Source organism: Streptopelia decaocto (assembly GCF_964273445.1).
Source record: "Streptopelia decaocto genome assembly, chromosome: 27".
In the NCBI taxonomy this organism is placed as follows: Eukaryota; Metazoa; Chordata; class Aves; order Columbiformes; family Columbidae; genus Streptopelia; species Streptopelia decaocto.
This window is the reverse complement of record NC_138682.1, coordinates 2,182,258-2,201,947: the sequence shown is the minus strand read 5'-3', so window position 1 is coordinate 2,201,947 and position 19,690 is coordinate 2,182,258. Positions and strand designations below refer to the sequence as shown.

General features: G+C 70.0%; 4 protein-coding genes across 4 annotated transcripts; 2 read left to right on the top strand and 2 right to left on the bottom strand.

Annotated features, from left to right (window-relative positions):
• Positions 1-5,124: 5,124 nt before the first annotated feature.
• On the bottom strand, positions 5,125-7,756 carry WNT1 (Wnt family member 1). The gene is made up of 4 exons (XM_082073731.1): positions 7,192-7,756; positions 6,667-6,920; positions 6,193-6,458; positions 5,125-5,975 (listed from the first exon to the last, which is right to left on the bottom strand). Exons 1-4 carry the CDS (start codon positions 7,290-7,292, stop codon positions 5,487-5,489), a joined length of 1,110 nt encoding a protein of 369 aa, XP_081929857.1. The 5' UTR covers positions 7,293-7,756; the 3' UTR covers positions 5,125-5,486.
• Positions 7,757-10,057: 2,301 nt separating this feature from the next.
• On the top strand, positions 10,058-13,445 carry ARF3 (ARF GTPase 3). The gene is made up of 5 exons (XM_082073502.1): positions 10,058-10,135; positions 11,002-11,191; positions 11,302-11,412; positions 11,522-11,646; positions 12,451-13,445. Exons 2-5 carry the CDS (start codon positions 11,044-11,046, stop codon positions 12,610-12,612), a joined length of 546 nt encoding a protein of 181 aa, XP_081929628.1. The 5' UTR covers positions 10,058-10,135; positions 11,002-11,043; the 3' UTR covers positions 12,613-13,445.
• Positions 13,446-14,890: 1,445 nt separating this feature from the next.
• Positions 14,891-16,750, top strand: FKBP11 (FKBP prolyl isomerase 11). The gene is made up of 6 exons (XM_082073576.1): positions 14,891-15,075; positions 15,464-15,529; positions 16,073-16,160; positions 16,246-16,279; positions 16,377-16,447; positions 16,516-16,750. Exons 1-6 carry the CDS (start codon positions 14,959-14,961, stop codon positions 16,731-16,733), a joined length of 594 nt encoding a protein of 197 aa, XP_081929702.1. The 5' UTR covers positions 14,891-14,958; the 3' UTR covers positions 16,734-16,750.
• Positions 16,751-16,959: 209 nt separating this feature from the next.
• On the bottom strand, positions 16,960-19,462 carry DRC2 (dynein regulatory complex subunit 2). The gene is given in 10 exon segments (XM_082073572.1): positions 16,960-17,121; positions 17,123-17,359; positions 17,482-17,634; positions 17,702-17,920; positions 17,997-18,194; positions 18,296-18,434; positions 18,551-18,720; positions 18,790-18,957; positions 19,038-19,171; positions 19,393-19,462. Coding segments are annotated over 9 exon segments (1,566 nt in total). The 5' UTR covers positions 19,167-19,171; positions 19,393-19,462; the 3' UTR covers positions 16,960-16,968.
• Between the last annotated feature and the right edge of the window lie 228 nt (positions 19,463-19,690).

Sequence of the window (19,690 nt, the reverse complement as noted above, 5' to 3'; positions counted from 1 at the left end):
GTGCTCGACAGGGCGCTGGGGTCTCGCACCTGGGCCTGACTGAGCCACATCAGAGACCCCAACCCACCGATTGCAGCCACGGTCCTGCCCCGGTGCTTGGCACGGCTCGGCACTGCTTGACGTGGCCTGGCATGGCATGGGATGGCCTGGCATGGCACAGCCTGGCACAGTACAGCACAGCTTGGTGCAGTCTGGCACCGCTTGGTGCAGCTCGGTGCAGCCCGGCACGTCTTGGTGTGACCCAGCACAGCTCAGCACCACCTGCTGCGCTTTGGAACAGCCAGGCGCAGCTTGGCATGGCACAACACAGCCTGGCACAGCTCAGCGCAGCCCAGCAAAGCCTGGACTAGCCCACAACAACTTGGCACAGCCCAGAACCACGGCACGACCCAGCCCGGCACAGCTCGACACAGCCCGTGTTAGCCCAGTGCAGCATGGCATGGCTTGGCACGGCTCAGAACGGCCTATATCAGTTTGGTGAGGCTCGGCACAGCTTGGCACAGCTCAGTACAGCTCAGCACAGCCCGTATTAGTCCAGTGCAGTATGGCATGGCTTGTCACGGTTCAGAATGGCTCAGCATGGCCTGTGTCAGTTTGGTGAGGCTCAGCTCAGCTCGGCACGACTCAGTACAGCTCAGCTCAGCTCGATACGGCTCAGTACAGCTCAGCACAGCTCGGCACGGGCGGGCACGCTGCCCGGTGTGGCCCGGGGTGTCCCAGACGCGGGGGAAGGTGACGCGGCCCTTTCCGTGGGCTCAGCTCTGCCCAAACCCCTCCCGCTCCCCGCCGAGAAAAATCACCTTCTAATTCGGGCTGCGCTGGCGCCAGCGCCGCCCCCCCGCCCCCCCACCCTGCTCCCGCCGGCCCCCGGAACACGCCGCAGCCCGGGGTCCCCGCGGGGGTCCCCACGCCTGGGACCGGCGTCCCGCCCGGTACCGGTATCCCCGGACCGGGGCGCGGTCCCGCCCGCGGCCGCCAGATGTCGCCGGGCAGCCGGTGAGCGACCGGACCGGGGGAACCAGGGGGGAACCGAGGCGGACCGGGGTCTGGGTGCTGCGGGCACACGGGGGGACCCTGCCCCGCACATGGCGCTGCCCCTGCGGGTCCCAGCCAGGACCCGGGGATGGACACGGTGTCCCCAGAGAACCGTGACCCGTGTGTCACCGGTGCTGGCGGTGTCCCCAGAGAGGTGTGGTCACCCGTGTGCCGCTGGTGTCCCCAGGAAGCCCTGGCCGTGGATGTGCCGGTGCTAACGGCGTCCCCAGAGAGCCGTGACCCACGCGTGCAAGCGGCGCTGGCCGTGCCACGACCCGCGTGTGCCGGCAGCACTGGCCGCGGCCCCACGGAGCGGTGGCTCCGGTCCCACCACGGCCGCGCCGCGTCCCTGCGCCAGCCGCGTCCCCGCAGCGCGGTGGCCGCCCAGCCCCGGCCCGCGCCCCGCACGGTGGCCGCACGGTGCCGGTTCTCCCAGGCCGCGCAGAGGAGCCGGCGGGAAGGGGGTGCGGTGAATGCGGCATTGTTGCGCGGGGTTGGAGTCACAGATAATTACCTCAATTAGTTACAATGGCAGAGTAATAAATACAGGCTTAGCGGCTCCTTCCCCACTGCGGCTTCTCAGATTAATCCAGCCCGGGCGAGCGGAGCTGAAAGGAGTGATGGACAATTCATTAAACTCGCCGAATGCCGCACAAGGCACCCGTGAAGTCCGGCGTTAGCCCCCGGCGGCTCCGGCTTTGTCCCTAATTGTTCGTCTCGGGCATTGGTCACCTATCGGGGAGTGGGTGACGGCGACGGTCCCCCCGGGGCTGGCATGCCCGGGGATTAGAGGCCAGCCCTGCCACGGTTGCTGGGCGCGCTGGCCCCGCGCCGGAGGAATGCGAGGGCCGGGGGGGGCGGCCGGACAAGCCGGGCGCTGGTGGGATGTGGGCGAGGGGAGCCGGGCCGGGGCTGCGGAGCTGCCGGCGCTTCACGGGATGGGGACAGTCCCGGAGGTGCGGCGGGGCCACCGGGCACATGGCTCTGTCCCTCTGTCCTGCACCCCTGGGCACTGTCCTGTCCTTCTGTCCTGCACCGCTGTCCTGCACCGGCCCTCTGTCCTGCGCAGCTGGAAACGACCCTGTCCCTCTGTCCTGCACTTCTGTGTGCCATCCTGTCCCTCTGTCCTGCAACTCTGGGTACTGTCCTGTCCTGTCCTTCTGTCCTACACGTCTGGGAATGACACCATCCCTCTCTCCTGCACTTCCATGCACCATCCTGTCCCTCTGTCCTGCACCTCTAGGAATGACACTGTCCCTCTGTCCTGCACTTCTGTGTGCCATCCTGTCCCTCTGTCCTGCACCTCTAGGAATGACACTGTCCCTCTGTCCTGCACTTCTGGGTGCCATCCTGTCCCTCTGTCCTGCAACTCTGGGTACTGTCCTGTCCTGTCCTGTCCTTCTGTCCTGCACGTCTGGGAATGACACCATCCCTCTCTCCTGCACTTCCATGCACCATCCTGTCCCTCTGTCCTGCACCTCTAGGAATGACACCATCCCTCTGTCCTGCACTTCTGTGTGCCATCCTGTCCTTCTGTCCTGCACCTTTGGGCACTGTCCTGTCCCTCTGCCCCACACCTCTGGGCATGGCTCTGTCCCTCTGTCCTGCACTTCTGTGTGCCATCCTGTCCCTCTCTCCTGCAACTCTGGATACTGTCCTGTCCTGTCCCTCTGTCCTGCACCTCTAGGAATGACACTGCCCCTCTGTCCTGCACTTCTGTGTGCCGTCCTGTCCCTCTGCCCCACACCTCTGGGCATGGCTCTGTCCCTCTGTCCTGCACTTCTGTGTGCCGTCCTGTCCCTCTGCCCCACACCTCTGGGCATGGCTCTGTCCCTCTGTCCTGCACTTCTGTGTGCCGTCCTGTCCCTCTGCCCCACACCTCTGGGCATGGCTCTGTCCCTCTGTCCTGCACTTCCATGTGCTGTCCTGTCCCTCTGTCCCACACCTGTGGGCAGAGCCCCCCCAGTTCTCCAGCCCTGCCGTGGGGGCCCAGCCCGCAGCAGTCCCAGCTTGCGGCCGCCATCCAGCTGTTACCCAGCTTCCCAGATGTGGCGGGCTGGCACGGGACAGGACCGCCCTGTCCCTGTCCCTCAGACGGCCCCGCCGCTGTCACAGCAGCTATTTCCAGCGCCCGGGCGTATTTGTTCAAGCCGGAGAGGTCTGCACCCCGCAGCCGGGTGCCCGCCCCGCACCCGGGGTGCCCCTGCCCGCCCGGGGGTCGCGGCTGCCCGAGGTACCCGCGGTCACCAGCGTGCAGGAAAAGCTGAGTAACAGAGGTGACTTATAAGAATGTCATTATCTATATTCCTGCCTCTCTACCGCAGGAAAACAGGCTATTTTCATGCCCTGTGCGTGTGCAGAATTTAGCAGACAGATAACTCCCGGCAGGCGGGAGATGCTCGGAGGGTTATTTCGGGCTGTGTTCCTTTCCAGTCATTTTTCCTCGCATTTCTTTATTTCGCCACGCCAGGCTGTGTTTTTACCTTGGCACAGACAGCGGGGGGCCCCGGGTTTTTTTTTCTCCCCCCCCCATCCTCCTCCTCTGGGTCTAAACATCAACTTTTCCACTATCGACCCTGGGGGGATATTTTGGGCAGCGGCAGCGTCATCCCGCAGCCTTTGATGCTGCGGATCCCCAGGGGCCCCGTGAGGTTCCCGGCTCCGGCCGCCGGGCGGCCCGGGCTGTGGGGACCCGCGGGGGTCCCCGGGCGGGGTCCTGCGTGCTCACAGCGGCTGGATGGCACCGGGACCCGCGGTTTGCCACATGCCGGACGTGGGGCTGGGGGTTGCAGCCCGTTGCTTCGCCTTGTAGCGACCCCAAGGTGTGGGGTTACAGTGCAGGGGGTGCACACGGGCCCTCCCCACCCCAGGGGGATGCCCACCCCAGTGGGATGCCCGACCCAAGGGGATGTCTGTCCCGTGGGGATGCCCACACCGGTGGGATGCCCGACCCAAGGGGATGTCTGTCCCGTGGGGATGCCCACGCCGGTGGGATGCCCGACCCAAGGGGATGTCTGTCCGGTGGGATGGCCGACCCAAGGGGGTGCCCATGCAGGGGGGATACCCGAGCCAATGGCTGTCCCGGGGGGGTGCCCTTCCTGGAGGATGCCCTTCCCGGTGGGATGCCCGACCCGAGGGGATGCCCACGCCGGTGGGATGCCCGACCCAAGGGGATGTCTGTCCCGGGGGGATGCCCTTCCTGAGGGATGCCCGACCCAAGGGGATGCCCACGCCGGGGGGGATACCTGACCCAAAGGGATGTCAGTCCTGGGCGGATGCCCTTCCTGGGGGATGCCTGACCCAAAGGGATGGCCTTCCCAGGGGGATGCCCACTATGGTGGGATGCCCATCCCAAGGGGATGTCCTCCTCGGGGGGATGCCCATCCCAGGGGACACCCGTGCCAGCTGCAGAGCTGCACCCCCACCTTCGCCACGGCCGTTCCCGGGCTGCAGCCAGATCCCATGCAAGGGTGTGGGGCTGCGTGTGGGGCCGGTGGCCAGTCCCGGCCCCTGCCCCAGTAACCTCGGTGCCCTCCCCGGCCCCCCTCCTCCCCCAGAGCCGAGGGGAGCCGTCAGCCCCGGCCGGGAGCGGTGATGGACGATGCTCATTCCCTGTCTGCCGTCTTGTACCTCCCGTGGCCGCTCCCAGCGCCCGGCCCCGGCGGCACCAGCCCCGCCGCTCCGGCGAATTCCAGCGCCGGGGATGCTGCAGCCCAGGTGCCATGGTGATGGGCGCCCCGGCCGTGGGGATGGACACCCCGACGGCTGCGCTAGAGATGGGCACGACGGGAGAAAGAAGGGGGTCTGCGGGGAGGGGATGTCTGAGGGGAGGGCAGATGAAGGGAGTAGGGTGGACAGACAGACGGCTGGAGGACACAGAATGAGGAGGTGAGTGGATGGAGAGGTGATGGACAGATGGACAGAGTTGATGGCTGAGGGCAGGGAGGACCGGCTGCCCACCCCCAAGGTCTGGGGGACACTTCCTCCCCCACAACTTCCTCCCCTCCCTTCCCCGGCCCCCCAGAAATGAATCAGGTCAGGACTGATAAAAATATATCCTTTATTCTTCTCTAAAGGCTATCAGTGAAACCTGTAACAAAGCATCATTATTATTAATTATTATTATTATCTTAATTATAAAAAAACAGGGCCTGGGGCCAGTGAAGTGGGGGCTGGGGGGGGGATGGCATCAAACCATCCACAATAAATATGTTATTTACAGTGAGAAGGGGACCCCGTGCAGCCGAGGGGTGGCCGAGAAGGTGCGTGGCACCAAGCCCACCCAGGCTGGCTACTGACCCCGGGGCAGCCGCTCTGCCCGTGACAGGACGGGGGGGTCCTCAGGGTGCAGCCACATGCCCACCCATGGGCGCCTTCAATCCAGCCGGGGCACCCATCACGGGGGGTGGCGCAGACCCCCTCCGGGGCTGGGCAGGGTGGTCCGGGGGGGCTCACAGGCACTCGTGCAGCACCTGCGTGTTGGTGCAGTTGAGGCAGCTGACGTGGCAGCACCAGTGGAAGGTGCAGTTGCAGCGCTCGGTGACGCGCTGGGTGCGTGTGCGGTACCCGCGCCCGCAGCACAGCAGCTCGCACCCGTCCAGCCCCGGCGAGGAGCTGTTGCAGAAGCGCCCGGCCGTGCCCGCCGTCCCCGTCTTCCCGCTGTACGTGCAGAAATTGGGTGACTTCTCGAAGTAGACGAGGTCGTGGGGCGAGGGGGGTTTGTGGGCCGGGTTCTCGGGCTCCAGGTGATGCAGCTCCACGCGCGACGCCCGGTTGCTGCCCTTGTTGCCGTAGATGACGCGGGAGGCGCCGTCGAAACGGTCCTTCAGGACATCGCCCACGGCGCGGAAGGTGGGCAGCCGCATCCAGCACGTGCGGACGGTGCAGGAACCCGACATCCCGTGGCACTTGCACTCCTGGCGCATCTCTGAGAAGACCGTCTGCAAGGGGGGGGAAGGACCAGTGCCATGAGCAGCCTGGGACCCCCCCAGGGACCACCACGCACCCCGCTTCCCCATGGTACCACATCATGCTCAGCCTACCCAAACACCTCTCAGATGGTTCCCAAACCCAAGCACAGGGACAGGTTGGGGGGCTCTGTGGCCGTGCCTATCCCTGTCCCCCCCCAGCGTTGCCCGCAGCCCCCCATGCCCTTACCATGCGCCCGGCCTCGTTGTTGTGCAGGTTCATGAGGAAGCGCAGGTCACGGCCCTTCTCGCTGGAGTCCACAAACTCCCTCCCAAAGAGGCGCCCAAAATCGATGTTGTCACTGCAGCCCCCCCAGTGCCAGTCAGGCCCCCCAGGGCCACGGCGTCGGTAGTCGCAGGTGCAGGACTCGATGGAGCCCTCCGAGCAGGACCGGGCCACCGAGTGCGTCACACCGGCGCTGGTGATGGCAAAGATGAACGCTGTCTCTCTGCAGCCTGTGGAGGGGAGCGGAGCCTCAGGGTGCTGCCGGGATGGGCACCCACCGGCACCCCCAACCCACAGCCACGCCGGGCTGGTGATGGGCTGCGGGCTGGTGACGCCACGCGGTGAACCAGGGGTGCTTTGCCAAGCATCCCGGCTCAGGGGTGCCACCGAGGGGGTCTGGGGAGCCCCCGGCCACCTCCCGCCACCCAGCAGCCTCACCCCGGTTGACAATTTTGCCGAAGATGTTTGGGCCCTGGGAGGTGGGGCAGTTCCAGCGGCGGTTGCGGAACTGCCACTTGCACTCCTTGATGGCCGTCTGGAGGCCGGAGCTGACGCTGTGCAGGATGCCGGGGTTCTGGCGGATCAGCTTGCGCTGCTTGCGGCTCAGCAGCTGCAGGCTGGGGTCCAGCACCAGCTGCACGTTCTTGGAGTCCGTCAGCAGGTTGGTGGATGAGGCCACGTTGATGATGCCCCTGCGGCACAGGCAGGACGGTGATCACCGGGGAGGAGTCCCCGACAGCCTGCTCCCCACCTCGACCGCACCGGGGGGGGCCTGACCCGGCTCCACTGCCAGAGCATCCTCCTCCCCGGGCATCCCCCGCAGCCGGATCACACCCGGGGACACAGCCCCGTGTCCCCCCGCCCGGGTCACACCTGCGCTCCCCATCCCTGGGTACGGGGCAGCCGCTGCCGTGCCGGTGCCAGCCCCGTTCCGACCCCCCGTCCCGGAGCCGGCGGACTCACCACCACCGCCCGCTGTTGTTCACCGCCAGCGTGTTGGAGAGGGAGGAGAGGGCCAGAGCCCAGAGCGCCCGGAGCGCCAGCCCCAGCGCGGCGGCTCGCATGGCTCCGGCACCGGGAGGCCCCGGCAGAGTGCGCGGGCGAGCGGCCGCCGGGGTATTTATGGTGCCGCGGAGCCCCCGGCCCGGCCGCTACATCCACGCGTGTTTCCGGACGCGCGGGGCGCTGGCAGGGCGGGCGGCTGCGCTGAGGGCGGCCGCGGGGAGCTACGGGCGGGTGGGCCGGCACCGACACCGGCAACAGGCTGCAGCCGGTGCCCGGTGCCCGCGACACGGCGTCGGGAGTGCGGTGCCCGTCGCCCCCTGCCCGGTCCCCGGGGCGCGGCGTCGGGGGATCCGTGCGCGGCGCCCGGCGCCCGATCCCGGTGCTCGGCAGTGCGGGCGCGGTACCCGGTGCCCCTGCTCCGTGCCCGCTGCCCGGTGCCGATACTCGGTGGCCGGTGCACGGCTCCCGGGGGCTCCCCGGGGAGGCGGCGGGGCTGGACTCGGCTCGGCGCGGCGGGTGCGCAGCGCTCAGCACCCGGGAGCATCTTCCAGCCCCTTCCCTCTTATAGGGGCGGCGCGGAGGGTCCCCATGGGCCGGTCCCGCCGAGCGGGGCCTCCCCGCGTCCTCGCCCTAACAATGGGGAGCGGCGGAGCCGCGGCACCTCTTATGGGGCGGCCGGAGCGGCGGCGCCGGGCCTGTCCGTCACGGCCCGGATTAGCCCGGCGGGTGGCTGCGCCCCGTGCCCAGAGCGCGGCCGGGGGGGCCCGGCTGCCGCCCCCGACCCCCCCCTGCCCGGCGCCACCGCCCCGCGCACACGCTCTACCGGCACCGGCGTGGAGACGCCGGCACGGCCGGGACAGCTCCCGACGCACGGAGGAGCAGGTCCCGGAATAGCCTGGGACTCCCCGGGACAGCTCCGGGCGCACGGAGGGAGCGGGGGCCTGGGATAGCCCGGGATCTCCCGGGACAGCCCCGGGCGCACGGGGGAGTGGAGTGACGCGATCTCCCGGGATAGCCCCGGGCGCACGGGAGGGGCAGAGTCCCGGGACAGCCCGGGGCTCACCGGGGACCACAGCCCCGGGACAGCCCGGGGACGCCGTCCCGGGACTCCGAGTTTGGGGAGGGTAGGTACAGGTCCCCGGGCCGTCGGGGCTGCGCTGGTGTCCGGTGCCGGTCCGGAGTCCCCGATCCCCGTCCCGTTCCGGCCGCTGCCCGTGCCGGTCCGTACCCGGCGCGACGGGGCGGCCACGTCCTCTCGCCGCTCGGGGCCGGGTTGTCCCGACCGCCGACCCCTCACCCTGGGACCCCTGCAAACGTGCGCGTGGGCGCCCGCGGCGTGTGCAACCCCCGTGGGTGCGGGACGGCCCCGCACTGCTCCCCCTGCCCCAGGGCGCCCGGCCCGGGCCGACACCGAGTGTTGGACAGAGTGAGAATTGGAGCGGGGGGAGAAGGACGGAGAACGTGAGGGGATGGAGGGGACGACAGGGGGGGCGGCCTGGCGTGCCCACGGACGGGACACGGTGACGCACAGATGGTGTTTGCCCGAGTGGGGACGAGGGTCTGTCCCTGCTGTCCCCTGCCCGGGTGGGTGTGAACAAGCCGGTGCAGGGCCGGGGCGGGGGAGGGGGGCGCTGAGCTGAGCCCCCCGTTGTGGCGGGGCCGGGGGGTGTAATCCCCCCGCGGCGGTTTCCCCGGACCAGTCATGCGGGGCCGGATTAGCCCCGCTCGCCCGTCACGGCCCGGGGCCGCCGCTCACGATTTCAATTCAAGAACGGACAAAGCCCGGGCCGGCGGCGGGAGGCGGGGGGTCTCGCACCGGGCACCCCCCGCGCCTTCTCCCCCGGCCCGGGAGGGGCCCAGAGCCGCCCTGGGGTTTGCTCCAGGACGGCGGGTCCCGCCCCCCCGCCCCGGTTCCCGGCCGGGCCAGGCGGTGTCCGCGCCCTCGGGCCGCCGCCCCGTCGGGGCTCCCGGGGCTGAGGTCAGCGGCCGCGGGGAGGCCCCGGGGTGCGGTCGGAGGGCCCTGCCCGGGGCCGTGCCACCACCGGCGGGGCCCAAATACGACTGCCCCCCCGCACTCCATCTCGAGACCCTCCCAGGGGTCCCATCTCCCCCCAGCCCGCTCCTCCCGCTGCCCCGGGCGGTTCCTCCGTCCCCCGCATCCCCTCTGCAGGAGCCCGGCGGCTCAGAACGGTTCCCGCAGTCGTCGAGCCGGCTGGTGCTGCCGGTGCCCCCGGGACAGCCGCCCTTACCTGCCCGGGGCGGGGGGGCTGCGTGTCCCGTCCCATCCCGCCGCACCCAGCAGGAGTGGACGGACGGACAGCGGGACAGCTGGGCGGATCGAGGGACCGGGGAGGGGAGGAAAACCGGGGGATGCCCCGCGCCCGCTGTCAGCCCCTGCCTGGCCCGCGAGCACCGGGCCGGCCTCGGTACCACCGGTACCGCACCGGGCCAGGGCGAGGGGGCTCCAGCCTGGCCCGGGAGAGGGCGGGGTCCCTGTGCGGGGGGAGCATCCCTGGGATCCCCGTGCGGTTATTGGGGTCTCTGCCCGCCCCGTGCAGCACAGGCCACCCGCTCCGCCGTAGCCCCCCGAACGGGGCGCTGCCCACCGCCGCGCTGCTCATGCTCGGGGGGGCACCGGGACCCCCTCGCTCCTCCCGGTGTAGCCCCCCCCCCCGCATTGCTGCAACCGCTGCCATGGAAACGCCTCGCGGCTCCCGCCAGCTCGGCGCCCCCCCGTTCCCCGCGCGCGCCCCCGGGCCCGGTGCGGAGGGGGGGGCGGGAAGCGGCGTGGGGGGGGCACCGGACGCTCTCGCGAGATCGGCGCGATCGGGCCTCCGCTTCCGGCGGCGGGAGCGGTGCAGAGTCAGCTGCGGGCGGGGGGCGCCACCGGCACCGGCACCAGGTGCGGGGGGGTCCGCACGGGGGGGGCGGGCAGGGGCACCGCGCATCGGCGGGTGCGCTGCAGCCCGGGGGGGGGCACCGCACCGGCGCGGGGGGGCTGCAGCGGGTTTGGGGGCGCACGGTGCATTGGGGGTGGGGAGCACCGGGGGCGGGGGGGAGCATCGCAGCGGGGGGGTGATGCGGTGCAGCGGGAGGGGCGCGGGCTTCGGGGCCGCGGGGCGGTGCGGCGTGCGGGGGCGGGGGGCGACGCGGCGGGGGGGGCGGTGCAGCTGGTGGGGGGGTGATTTGGGGGTGCGCTGCAATCCGGGGCGGGGGGGGGCGGTGCGTTGGAGGGGCGCAGTGCGAGCGGCGGGGGCGGTGCTGCGGTCCGGGGGGGTGGCGGTGAATTCGGGGGGCGTCGCGCCGAGGGGCTGCGGCGGGGCCCGGGGGCGGGCAGCTGCCCACGGCCGGGAGGGGCGCGCTGCGGTGCGGGGGGGGCCGGGATCGCGGCGGAGGGCGCTCGAGGCCCCCCCATGGGGGAGGCTCCAGGGCCGGGGGGGGCTGTACAGAGGCTGGGGGGCGCAGGGGGGCGGGCCGGAGGGCGGCTGTATGTTCCCCCCCATAAGGAAGGCTGGGACTTGTGCCTTAGTTTCCCCCAGTGTGGAGCCCCATCCTGTCCCTTTGTAGGCTGCAGTGGGGGGGGAACTTCATTGTCAGCACAGCCTCCCCATATGGAGCTGCACACAGGGGCAGCCACCATGGAGTGTGAGCTCTGCCTCCCCCCAGGACATGGGGGTCCCCCATCCCTGTAGCACAGCAGATCCCTGGAGTTCTGCAGCGCCCCCCAGTTCTCAGGGACACCCCCACCCCTGCCCCGTGCCCCCGCAGGATCCGGCCTCGCCTGCGGACGGAGCCAGCGCCGCTGTCACCATGGGCAACATCTTCGGGAACCTGCTGAAGAGCCTGATCGGGAAGAAGGAGATGCGGATCCTGATGGTGGGGCTGGACGCCGCCGGGAAGACCACCATCCTCTACAAGCTGAAGCTGGGGGAGATTGTCACCACCATCCCCACCATAGGTGAGCGGGGCGGGGGGGCACCAGGCGGGGGCCCCTCCCCGTGAGGGCTCCTTGGAAAGGGGCTCACGGCTCCATGTGCCTCAGTTTCCCTCCGCTGTTGCTCCTCGCAGGGTTCAACGTGGAGACAGTGGAGTACAAGAACATCAGCTTCACCGTGTGGGACGTGGGTGGGCAGGACAAGATCCGGCCCCTCTGGCGGCATTACTTCCAAAACACCCAGGGTAGGTCCCCCCGGGGACACGGGGAGGGGACGGGGCTCGCCGGGGAGCGGGGTGTCCCTGGGACGGGCCGGATCCTGCACCCCCAGCAGCGCCTGCTCGCTGTCCGCAGGGCTGATCTTTGTGGTGGACAGCAACGACCGGGAGCGGGTGAACGAGGCGCGGGAGGAGCTGATGCGGATGCTGGCGGAGGACGAACTGCGGGACGCTGTCCTCCTCGTCTTCGCCAACAAGCAGGTGGGGCTGGGGGCCCCGTGTTGGTGCTGGGACCATCCCCAGGGCGTTGGGGCTGCTCTCCGGGTGCCTGTGGTGGGCGCGTGGTCATCCCTGGGGTGTCGGGGCTGGGATGTAGCGACCCCGTGGCAGGGCTGTGCCCATCCCCGCAGCACCAGGGCTGGTGTTTAACCCAGGGCTGGACTGTGCCTGTCCCCGTGGGGTTGGGGCCAGGATCTTGCCAGCCGCTGTCACAGAGCTGTGCCCATCCCCGTGGCATCAGGGCTGGTGTCACACCCCTCGGTGGCAGAGCCGTGCTCCTCCCCACGCCATTGGGGCTGGTGGCAGCCCCCACAGCAGGATGATGCCCATGCTGGCGTTTAACATCCCTCTGCCTGGCCCGTGCCCGTCCCCGTGGCACCAGGCCTGGTGTTTAACAGTCCCCCTGGCTGGACTGTGCCTGTCCCCATGGGGTTGGGGCCAGGATCTTGCCAGCCGCTGTCACAGAGCTGTGCCCATCCCCGTGGCATCAGGGCTGGTGTCAAACCCCTCGGTGGCAAAGCCGCGCCATTGGGGCTGGTGGCAGCCCCCACAGCGTGATGGTGCCCATGCTGGGGTTTAACGTCCCTCTGCCTGGCCCGTGCCCGTCCCCGTGGCACCAGGGCTGGTGTCTCACATGCCCATGGCAGATCCTGTAGCCTCAGGGCTGCTGTGCCGGGATGGTGCCCGGCCCTGTGGCATCGAGGCTGGCGCCCACCTCCGTGGTGGGACAGAGCCCATCCCTGTGGCGTCAGGGCTGGCCGTGACCCGCCCCCGTCTTCACCCCAGGACCTGCCTAACGCCATGAACGCGGCGGAGATCACGGACAAGCTGGGGCTGCACTCCCTGCGCCACCGCAACTGGTACATCCAGGCCACCTGTGCCACCAGCGGGGACGGGCTCTACGAGGGCCTCGACTGGCTCGCCAACCAGCTCAAGAACAAGAAGTGAGCGGGTGGCCGCTGGCCCCGGCCCCCCCCGTGCCCCTGGCCCCCCCCCGGGGCCACGCCAGTGCCCCCCCCGGCCGCCCCCTCCCCGCCCCGGTTGGGTTTTGCTTTCTCTGGCACCGGTTGCTGTGGGGTTTTTTGCCTTTTTTGGGGTCTCCTCGGTTCCCCTCGGATCTCGTGTGTGCGTGTGTGGAATATAGCTCTATATAACGTATCTGGGGGGCGGGGGCAGAGCCCCGAGGAGCAGGACGGGGGCTGGGGGCCACCTCGGTGCTGCCCTGCCTGGGGGGCCCGCGCCAGGGCACCCCATCCCCATGCATGTTCCCGCACCCCCCCGCCTTCATCTGGACCAAATGTGGGGGCAGCGGGGCCGCAGGGGGCATTTGGGACCATACATTCACCTCCCCCCTACCCCAAGCACCCCCTTCCAGCCCTGCGTGCCCCCGGGGGTCCCACACGTCCCCGACCCCCCCATGTCACTCTGGGGCAGGTCTTCTCCCTGCAGCACGACCCCCGTGGGGGGGCCGGGGCTGCCAGCACTCCCACGGTCCCCCTGGCTGGGCCCCCCCTCGGCCACCTGCACCCCAACCCCATGCCAGCATAGTGATTGTATGTCCCTGCCCCTCACGGACGGACGGACGGACGGACGGACGGCCCCATACTGTACCCCACCCCCCTGGCACCGTATTTATACCCCCGGTCTGTGCTTGGTGTGACGTGTCGCTGCGGCTCTGCCCCATCTGGGGACGTGTGTACTCGCCCCCCCCCCCCCGCCCCCGTGCCTGAGACGGTGGGTGACCCCCGGCCCCCCCTTGGATATTAAACATGTTTTATGTAGCACGGGCCCATGGCTCTTCTTCCGCTGCCCCCCCGGCCCGGGTTCCCGCGGAGGGGGACGGTGATGGACAGCCCTGGGCTGGATTTAATTAGAAAGAGCTTAGCGGGGGCAAGGGGGGCTGGTGGGGGGGTAAGGGGGGAGCCCCCCCTTCCCAGGCTCATCTTTAGGGGAATATTGGATGAAATGGTAAATCCCATTAATGCTAATCCCAGCCGGGGCGTGGGGACGGTGCCAGTGCTGGGACGGGCGTGAGCAAGGCTCAGCCACCCGGTGTCCCCCCCCCACGGGACAGGGGACCGGCTGAGTCCTGTTTGGAGCCAGCGCTGCTGTCCCCATCCCTGTGTCCCCTCTGGCTTGGGGGCTGTTGGCCCCCAGAATCCCTCTGTGCCGCTGGCACTGAGCTGAGATGTGATGCTGCATGCCCGGACGCCTGGGTTCCTCCTGCATGGGGGGGTCTGGAGCTGGGGTGACCGGGGTTCCCCGCTGGGCTGGGAGCCACAGAGCCGGCACTGGCGCGTTCCCAGCGCCCGGCCCGGTGGCTTTGTGTGGCGGGGGCCAGCCCGGCGCTGACCCGGCGGCCCTAATCCCATTAGCACCCCGGCCCCCAGCCGCCAGCCCGGCTTCCCCACCTCTCGGCAACCGGGGCTGGTATGTGGGTGCGCCGGTGGGGCCGGCGTGCCGATGCCGTCGTCTGGGAGCTGCACCGGGGCCTGCGCTGGCACTGCCGACGGTGTGGCCACCGCCACTGTCAATGTGGCCATTGCTGCCAGCACAGGGTGAGGGAGCCGGGCTGCACCCCATGTGTGACCCCCCTGAGCCAGAGGCTGCTCCCCGTGTTCCCAGCCTCTGCCTCCTGCCTCAGGAGCTGCTGTCGCCCCCCACGCACAGGGACACGGGGGCTTTGGGCCACCCGTCCAGCCTCTTGCTGCTGGGACCTCAACTTCCCCTGTCCCACCTGGCCGAGGGGGCTGGAGGTGGGGCTGGGGGGCCAGCAAAAGGGATGCTCTGCACCCACTGGGTGCCAGGGAAGGGTCCTGGCCCGGGTGGGTGCCCGTTTCTCGAGGCTTTGCTGCCGCCTGCTGGTACCGAGTCCCGACGGCGCCGGGACAGCGGGTGCTGCACCCCGCCGGTCCCGTGGGGCGAACCCCAACCCGGGCCCCCAGCTCGCTGTGGGCCGGGGCGGCCGCCTCCGCCCGGGAGCGCCGGGACTGTCCCCCGGTGGAGCCGGACACCCGGTGCCCGCCCGGGTTGGGTGGCACCGGAGCGCGGACGGACGCGTGTCCTCGGCCACCGCGGGGGTGGCCGGTTTCGGGTCCCCCCCGCCCCGCCGGGGCTCAGAGCAGCTCCGGCCGCCCCCACGCGCGTTGTCTGTCCCGCCGACCGGTCCCGGTGGAGCGTCCCGGTGCGGGCGGGGGCGGGGCCGCGGGCCCGGGGGGCGGTTCCCGGGGAGCACCCGGGGGCCGGGCCGGGGGGGGCGGTCCCGGTGCCGCCGCTGCCGCCGCCAGCCCGGCCATGCCGTCCCCCGCCGCGCTGCTCCTGCTGGCGCTGCTGCTGCCGCCGCCGCCGCCCGCCCGCGCCGCCGAGAGTGAAACCGAAAGCGGCGCACGGGGGCTGCGGTTGGAGACGCTCGTGAGTCCGGGGGGGGCGGGGGGGACCGGGGCGCACCGAGCACTGGAGACCCCCGGCGGCCCTCGTGGCCGCGGAGCTGGGACCAGGGGGACCGGCGGGGCGGGGGGAGTCCGGCGGAGCGGGGGGACGGGGGCACCGGCGGGCCGCTCTTACCCGGCGGGGGGCACCGGGGAGCCCGGTCTGGGCGGGGGGCGCGCACGTGGCACCGGGAGAACCAGGCTACGGAACGGGGGGGCACCGGGAGGAGCGGGCTGCAGGGGGAGCACGGGGCACCGGGAGGACGGGAGGTCCGGGAGGGGAGTTCGGCCCACGGAGCGCCCGGGGGATCCCTGGGCACCGGCGGGTACGGGGGGACCCCGGCCCGGCTCCCCGTGACCTCCCGTTGCAGGTGGCCCCCCCCGAGGGCTGCACGGAGCTGTCGGCGCCGGGCGACACGGTTCACATCCACTACACGGTGCGGGGGGGGCGGCGGGAGGAACACGTCAGCACTGCGCTCCCCGGGCGGGGCGGGGGCGGCGCCGCCACCGGCGGGGGGACCCTGGGCCGGCACCGGGGCGGCTCCGGGGGGGCATGGGGGTGGCACCGCGGTGGTACTGGAGCAGGCATGGGGATGGCACCAGGGTGGCACTGGGACAGACACAGCACTGGGGTGGGGGTGGCACTGGGAGTGACATGGTGACTGCTCAGGGGTGGGCCCTGAGTGGCACGAGGACTGGCATGGGGGTGGACCAGTATGGGCATGGGTTGGCACTGGGACCAGCACTGTGACCAGCACACGTTGTCCCGGCACTGGGAGCAGCGTGGGATGTCCCTGGGGTGGCAGCAGGGTCAGCACAGGGGTGGCACTGAGATCAACCCAGGGATGGCCCTGGGGGGCAATGGGACCAGCACCAGAGTGGCAGTGGGACAGCAGTGCCAGTACCAGTATGGGACAGTCCCAGGGCAACACTGGGACCCGTACAGGGACGGCTCCGGGACGGTGCCCGTGTCCCCGCAGGGCAGTCTGGAGGATGGACGTGTCATTGACACCTCCCTGACCCGGGACCCGCTCCAGGTGGAGCTGGGCAAGCGCCAAGTCATCCCGGGTGAGTGCGGGGCCGGGGGGGTAACCGGGATCTGGTGGGGCTGCGGGACGCCCCTGCTCACCCCTCTCCCTCCTCTTCCCTCCAGGCCTGGAGCAGAGTCTGCTGGACATGTGTGTGGGGTAAGGCGGGTGGTCAGCAGCCCCCCCCAGCATCCCCGCTGCGGTTTTTGGCAGGGGTCTGGCCCCCCAGGGCACCAACAGTCTCTCACCATGGCAGGGAGAAGCGCAGAGCCATCATCCCCCCTCACCTGGCCTACGGCAAGCGGGGCTCGCCCCCCACCATCCCAGGTGAGCCCTTGGGGTCCCTCCCCCCCCCAGCCCCCCCAGCCCCCGCTCAGGCTCTGCTCGCCCCCCAGGTGACGCGGTGCTGCGGTTTGAGGTGGAATTGGTGGGTTTGTCCCGGGCTGGTTACTGGCAGAAGCTGGTGAACGAGGTGGTGCCGCTGCTGTGCCTGGGGCTGGTGCCGGCGCTGCTGGCGCTCATCGGGTGCCACCTGTACCGCAAGGCCAGCAGCCCCAGGCTCTCCAAGAAGAAGATGAAGGAGGAGAAGAAGAACAAAGCCAAAAAAAAATAAACCCTTTTCCCTCAGCATCCGCGGCTACTCCATGTCTGCTCCGTGTCTGCTCTATCGGGCTCCGGGGTGGTGGGAAGGGGCTGCGCACACCCTGAGCTCCCTGCCGGCACCAGCAGCGGGGATTTGGTGTGTCCTAACAGAGCAGGGGGTGACAGACCCACGCCTGCCCTGGTGAAGCTCAGTGTTACCAGAAATAAGACCCCCGAAGCACATTTTTGGGCACGGTTTGGCTCTTTTATGGCGCCTCTGGGCAGTCACGGTCTCTGGGGTCCCCAAGCGCCACGCTGAGCAGGGGACGTGACGGGGGATTCTCTGCTGCTGGAGCTGGGGATGGGGTCCAGGCTGTTGGGGCATGCGGCACCCTGGTGACCCTGCGCAAGGTCCCCGTGGGCGCGGGGCGAGTCCCTGGGGCCACAGCTCTTGTGTTGGGCTCCGAGGAGCGGGCTGGGCTCCACGAGCACACCCTGGCTGATGGAGATCCCCTCCATGTACTGCCGCAGCAGCGCCCGCAGCTGCTGGTTCCTCTGCCTCAGGGTCGCCCGCTCCTGCTCCAGCGCTTTCTCCTCCAGCTTCACCTTGTTGAAGCGTTGCCAGAACCGCTCCAGCCCCACGTAGTCCTGCATGGCCTGGGCAAGAGGCAGGAGGGAGGGCAGGGGGTCCCCAACATGCAGCCAGACTGTCCCCAAGGCTGGATCCTGCCCCTCACTGCCCCACAGCAGCATCCAAGACTCTGGTGATACCCCCTCACCTGGGCCAGGGGCTCCGTGGGTGTCTCCTTGAAGACTTGCTGGGCGTCTCGCTGCTCCCCCTCCGCCAGCGAGGAGGGGTAGAAGGGCAGCACCTTCTCCTCCTCTGTCTCCAGCTTGCGGCACATCTCGGCAAGTCGCAGGATGCGCTGGCCCTGGGGGGGAAATGCGAGTGAGGGACCCCCCCGGTGGTCCCCGTGCCCTGGGGCCGGCCGCTCTCACCTTCTCCACCACCTGCTGCAGGGTGCTCAGGGCTGCGCCGCTCTGCACGGTGAGCCTGGTCAGGTTGCCGTGGGCCTTAGCCCTGGCCTGGTTCAGCTTGCCCTTGAGCTCCTGGAGTCGGCGGAGGGCTCGCTCCTTCTCTGTCCGCAAGTGCTGGTTCTGCTCCTCATTCGCCCGGAGGTGAGCTATGATCTGGCCCTTGGTGGCTGCCACCAAGTCCTGGGGACAAGTGAAATGTGAGCAGTGGGACGGGGGTGTCTCTGCTCTCGCGCTCACCCTTGTGACCTGCTGTGACCTGGAGCTTTTGCAGCTTCTTCTCCTGCATCTCGATCTCCCTGGAGCTCTTCTGGTCCTTCTCCTTCAGCACCTCAAAAGCGATCTTCTGGTGCTCGGTGGCCTCTGTGAAGCTCTGCATGGCCTGTCGGAACTGCTCCCAGAGCTCCGCTGTCTTCCCGTTCAGCTGCAGGCGGCAGTACTGCTTCTCCTGCAGGCTCTGGGGACGGACACGGCTGCGGGTGACCCAGCGCCTCCCAAACCTCATTGTGTCCTCTGCTCACCAGCCCCAAAAGGCTCCTTGCCAGATCCTCCCCGTGCCTTATTCTTGATGTCATCCCGGGCGCTCTGGAAATTCAGCGTGGCCTCGTGGTCGCTCTCGCTGTAATTCTGCTCCACGGTCAGCGCCATGTCCCGCAGGTAGCAGCTCTCTCGCTTGTGCTGCTCGAGGATGGCGGTGCTGGGGAAAACACAGGGGAGCTGCTGACAGAGGGAATCCGTAGCCCTCCCGACCGGGCCGCGAGAGGGTTCAGTTCCAGGACAGCGGGTGCCACTGCTGTCCCTGCCCCTCCGTACCGCTCAGCCTCAAACTCGCTCTGCAGGGCGCTCAGCTGGGCGCTGTACCCGTCCTCCAGGCAGGCCAGGCGGCAGCTCTGGAGCTGCAGCAGGCGGTCGATGTTGTGCAGGTGGCTGCGCAGGGCCCGGGCGTGCTGCTCCTCCGCCTCCTCCAGGTCTGTGACCAGGGACTGTGGGGATTTGGGGGGGTTCACGGGTGGGCCCCGGCGCCGTCCCCTCCCCACCAGCCCCGCGCTCACCTCGATGGCGCTGTCCTTGCAGTCCATCACTCGCGCGAAGGTCTGGCTAAGAATCTCGACATCCTGGCGCAGCTCCTTGGCCTTGGCCTCCCGCAGAATCGCCTGCCACTGCACGTTGAGCTTGTGGAGGTTCAGGGTGCTGCTGTGTTGCTCCTTGGCCAACTTGTCCTGGGGGGCAATGCGCGGTGGGGAGGGGGTCAGGGCGGCATGTGGAGAAACGCTGCCATGACCCCCGGGCCCCCACGCACCTTCAGGAAGCGGGTGAGCAGCTCCCGCTTGGCCTTGGCCGCCTCCTCCTGGGCCAGCGCTTGGCTCTGCAGCAGCAGGAGCCCGTCCTGCCCCGCCACCGAGGCCTTCGAATGGCGTTTCGCTGGCATGGCGGCTGGGCCCGGGCACACGGCGTGAGGGGCGGGGGGGACGCGCGGGGGTCCGGCCCAGGCGCCTTCCCCCTCCGCCCGCCCCTGTCTCCTCCCGGGGTGGCCCCAGGCACCCCCCGCTTTGGGGCACCCCCAGGCCCCATGGTCCCTGCACCCCTCCGGGGTCCCCCCCGCCCCTCGGCGCCACCTCCCGCCCCACGGGGGTCCCGCCCCGCCCCGCCGGTACCGATCGCGCCCGCCAACACCTCCGTCCCAGCGGCGGGCGTCCCACCGGTCTCCTAGCAACCGCCACTTCCGATTCAGGGCGGGAGCAGGGCTCCACTTCCGCCTGCGAACAGACAAGCGCCTCCTAGCTTGGAGGAACGGCCTCGCACCGTGAGGGGCGGTCCTTGGTGATCCCCTCGCCTCTCCGCCATTGGCCGGTGTGCCTGGAGCCGCCGCGGCGATTGGCGGGCGGGAGCCGCCGTGGGCGGGGCTCGGCGCCGGCGGGGTATATAAGGGCGCTGCGGCGGCGGGCGCGGGGC

Coding starts and splice junctions, on each gene's coding strand:
- FKBP11 (XM_082073576.1), top strand. CDS start 14,959: ATGCCGTCCCCCGCCGCGCTGCTCCTGCTGGCGCTGCTGCTGCCGCCG. Junction 15,530..16,072: donor CGGTTCACATCCACTACACG/GTGCGGGGGGGG, acceptor GTGTCCCCGCAG/GGCAGTCTGGAGGATGGACG. Junction 16,448..16,515: donor CTCGCCCCCCACCATCCCAG/GTGAGCCCTTGG, acceptor CTCGCCCCCCAG/GTGACGCGGTGCTGCGGTTT.
- WNT1 (XM_082073731.1), bottom strand. CDS start 7,292: ATGCGAGCCGCCGCGCTGGGGCTGGCGCTCCGGGCGCTCTGGGCTCTG. Junction 6,921..7,191: donor AACAACAGCGGGCGGTGGTG/GTGAGTCCGCCG, acceptor CCTGTGCCGCAG/GGGCATCATCAACGTGGCCT. Junction 6,459..6,666: donor CGGCAAAATTGTCAACCGGG/GTGAGGCTGCTG, acceptor TCCCCTCCACAG/GCTGCAGAGAGACAGCGTTC.
- ARF3 (XM_082073502.1), top strand. CDS start 11,044: ATGGGCAACATCTTCGGGAACCTGCTGAAGAGCCTGATCGGGAAGAAG. Junction 11,192..11,301: donor CACCACCATCCCCACCATAG/GTGAGCGGGGCG, acceptor TGCTCCTCGCAG/GGTTCAACGTGGAGACAGTG. Junction 11,647..12,450: donor TCGTCTTCGCCAACAAGCAG/GTGGGGCTGGGG, acceptor TCTTCACCCCAG/GACCTGCCTAACGCCATGAA.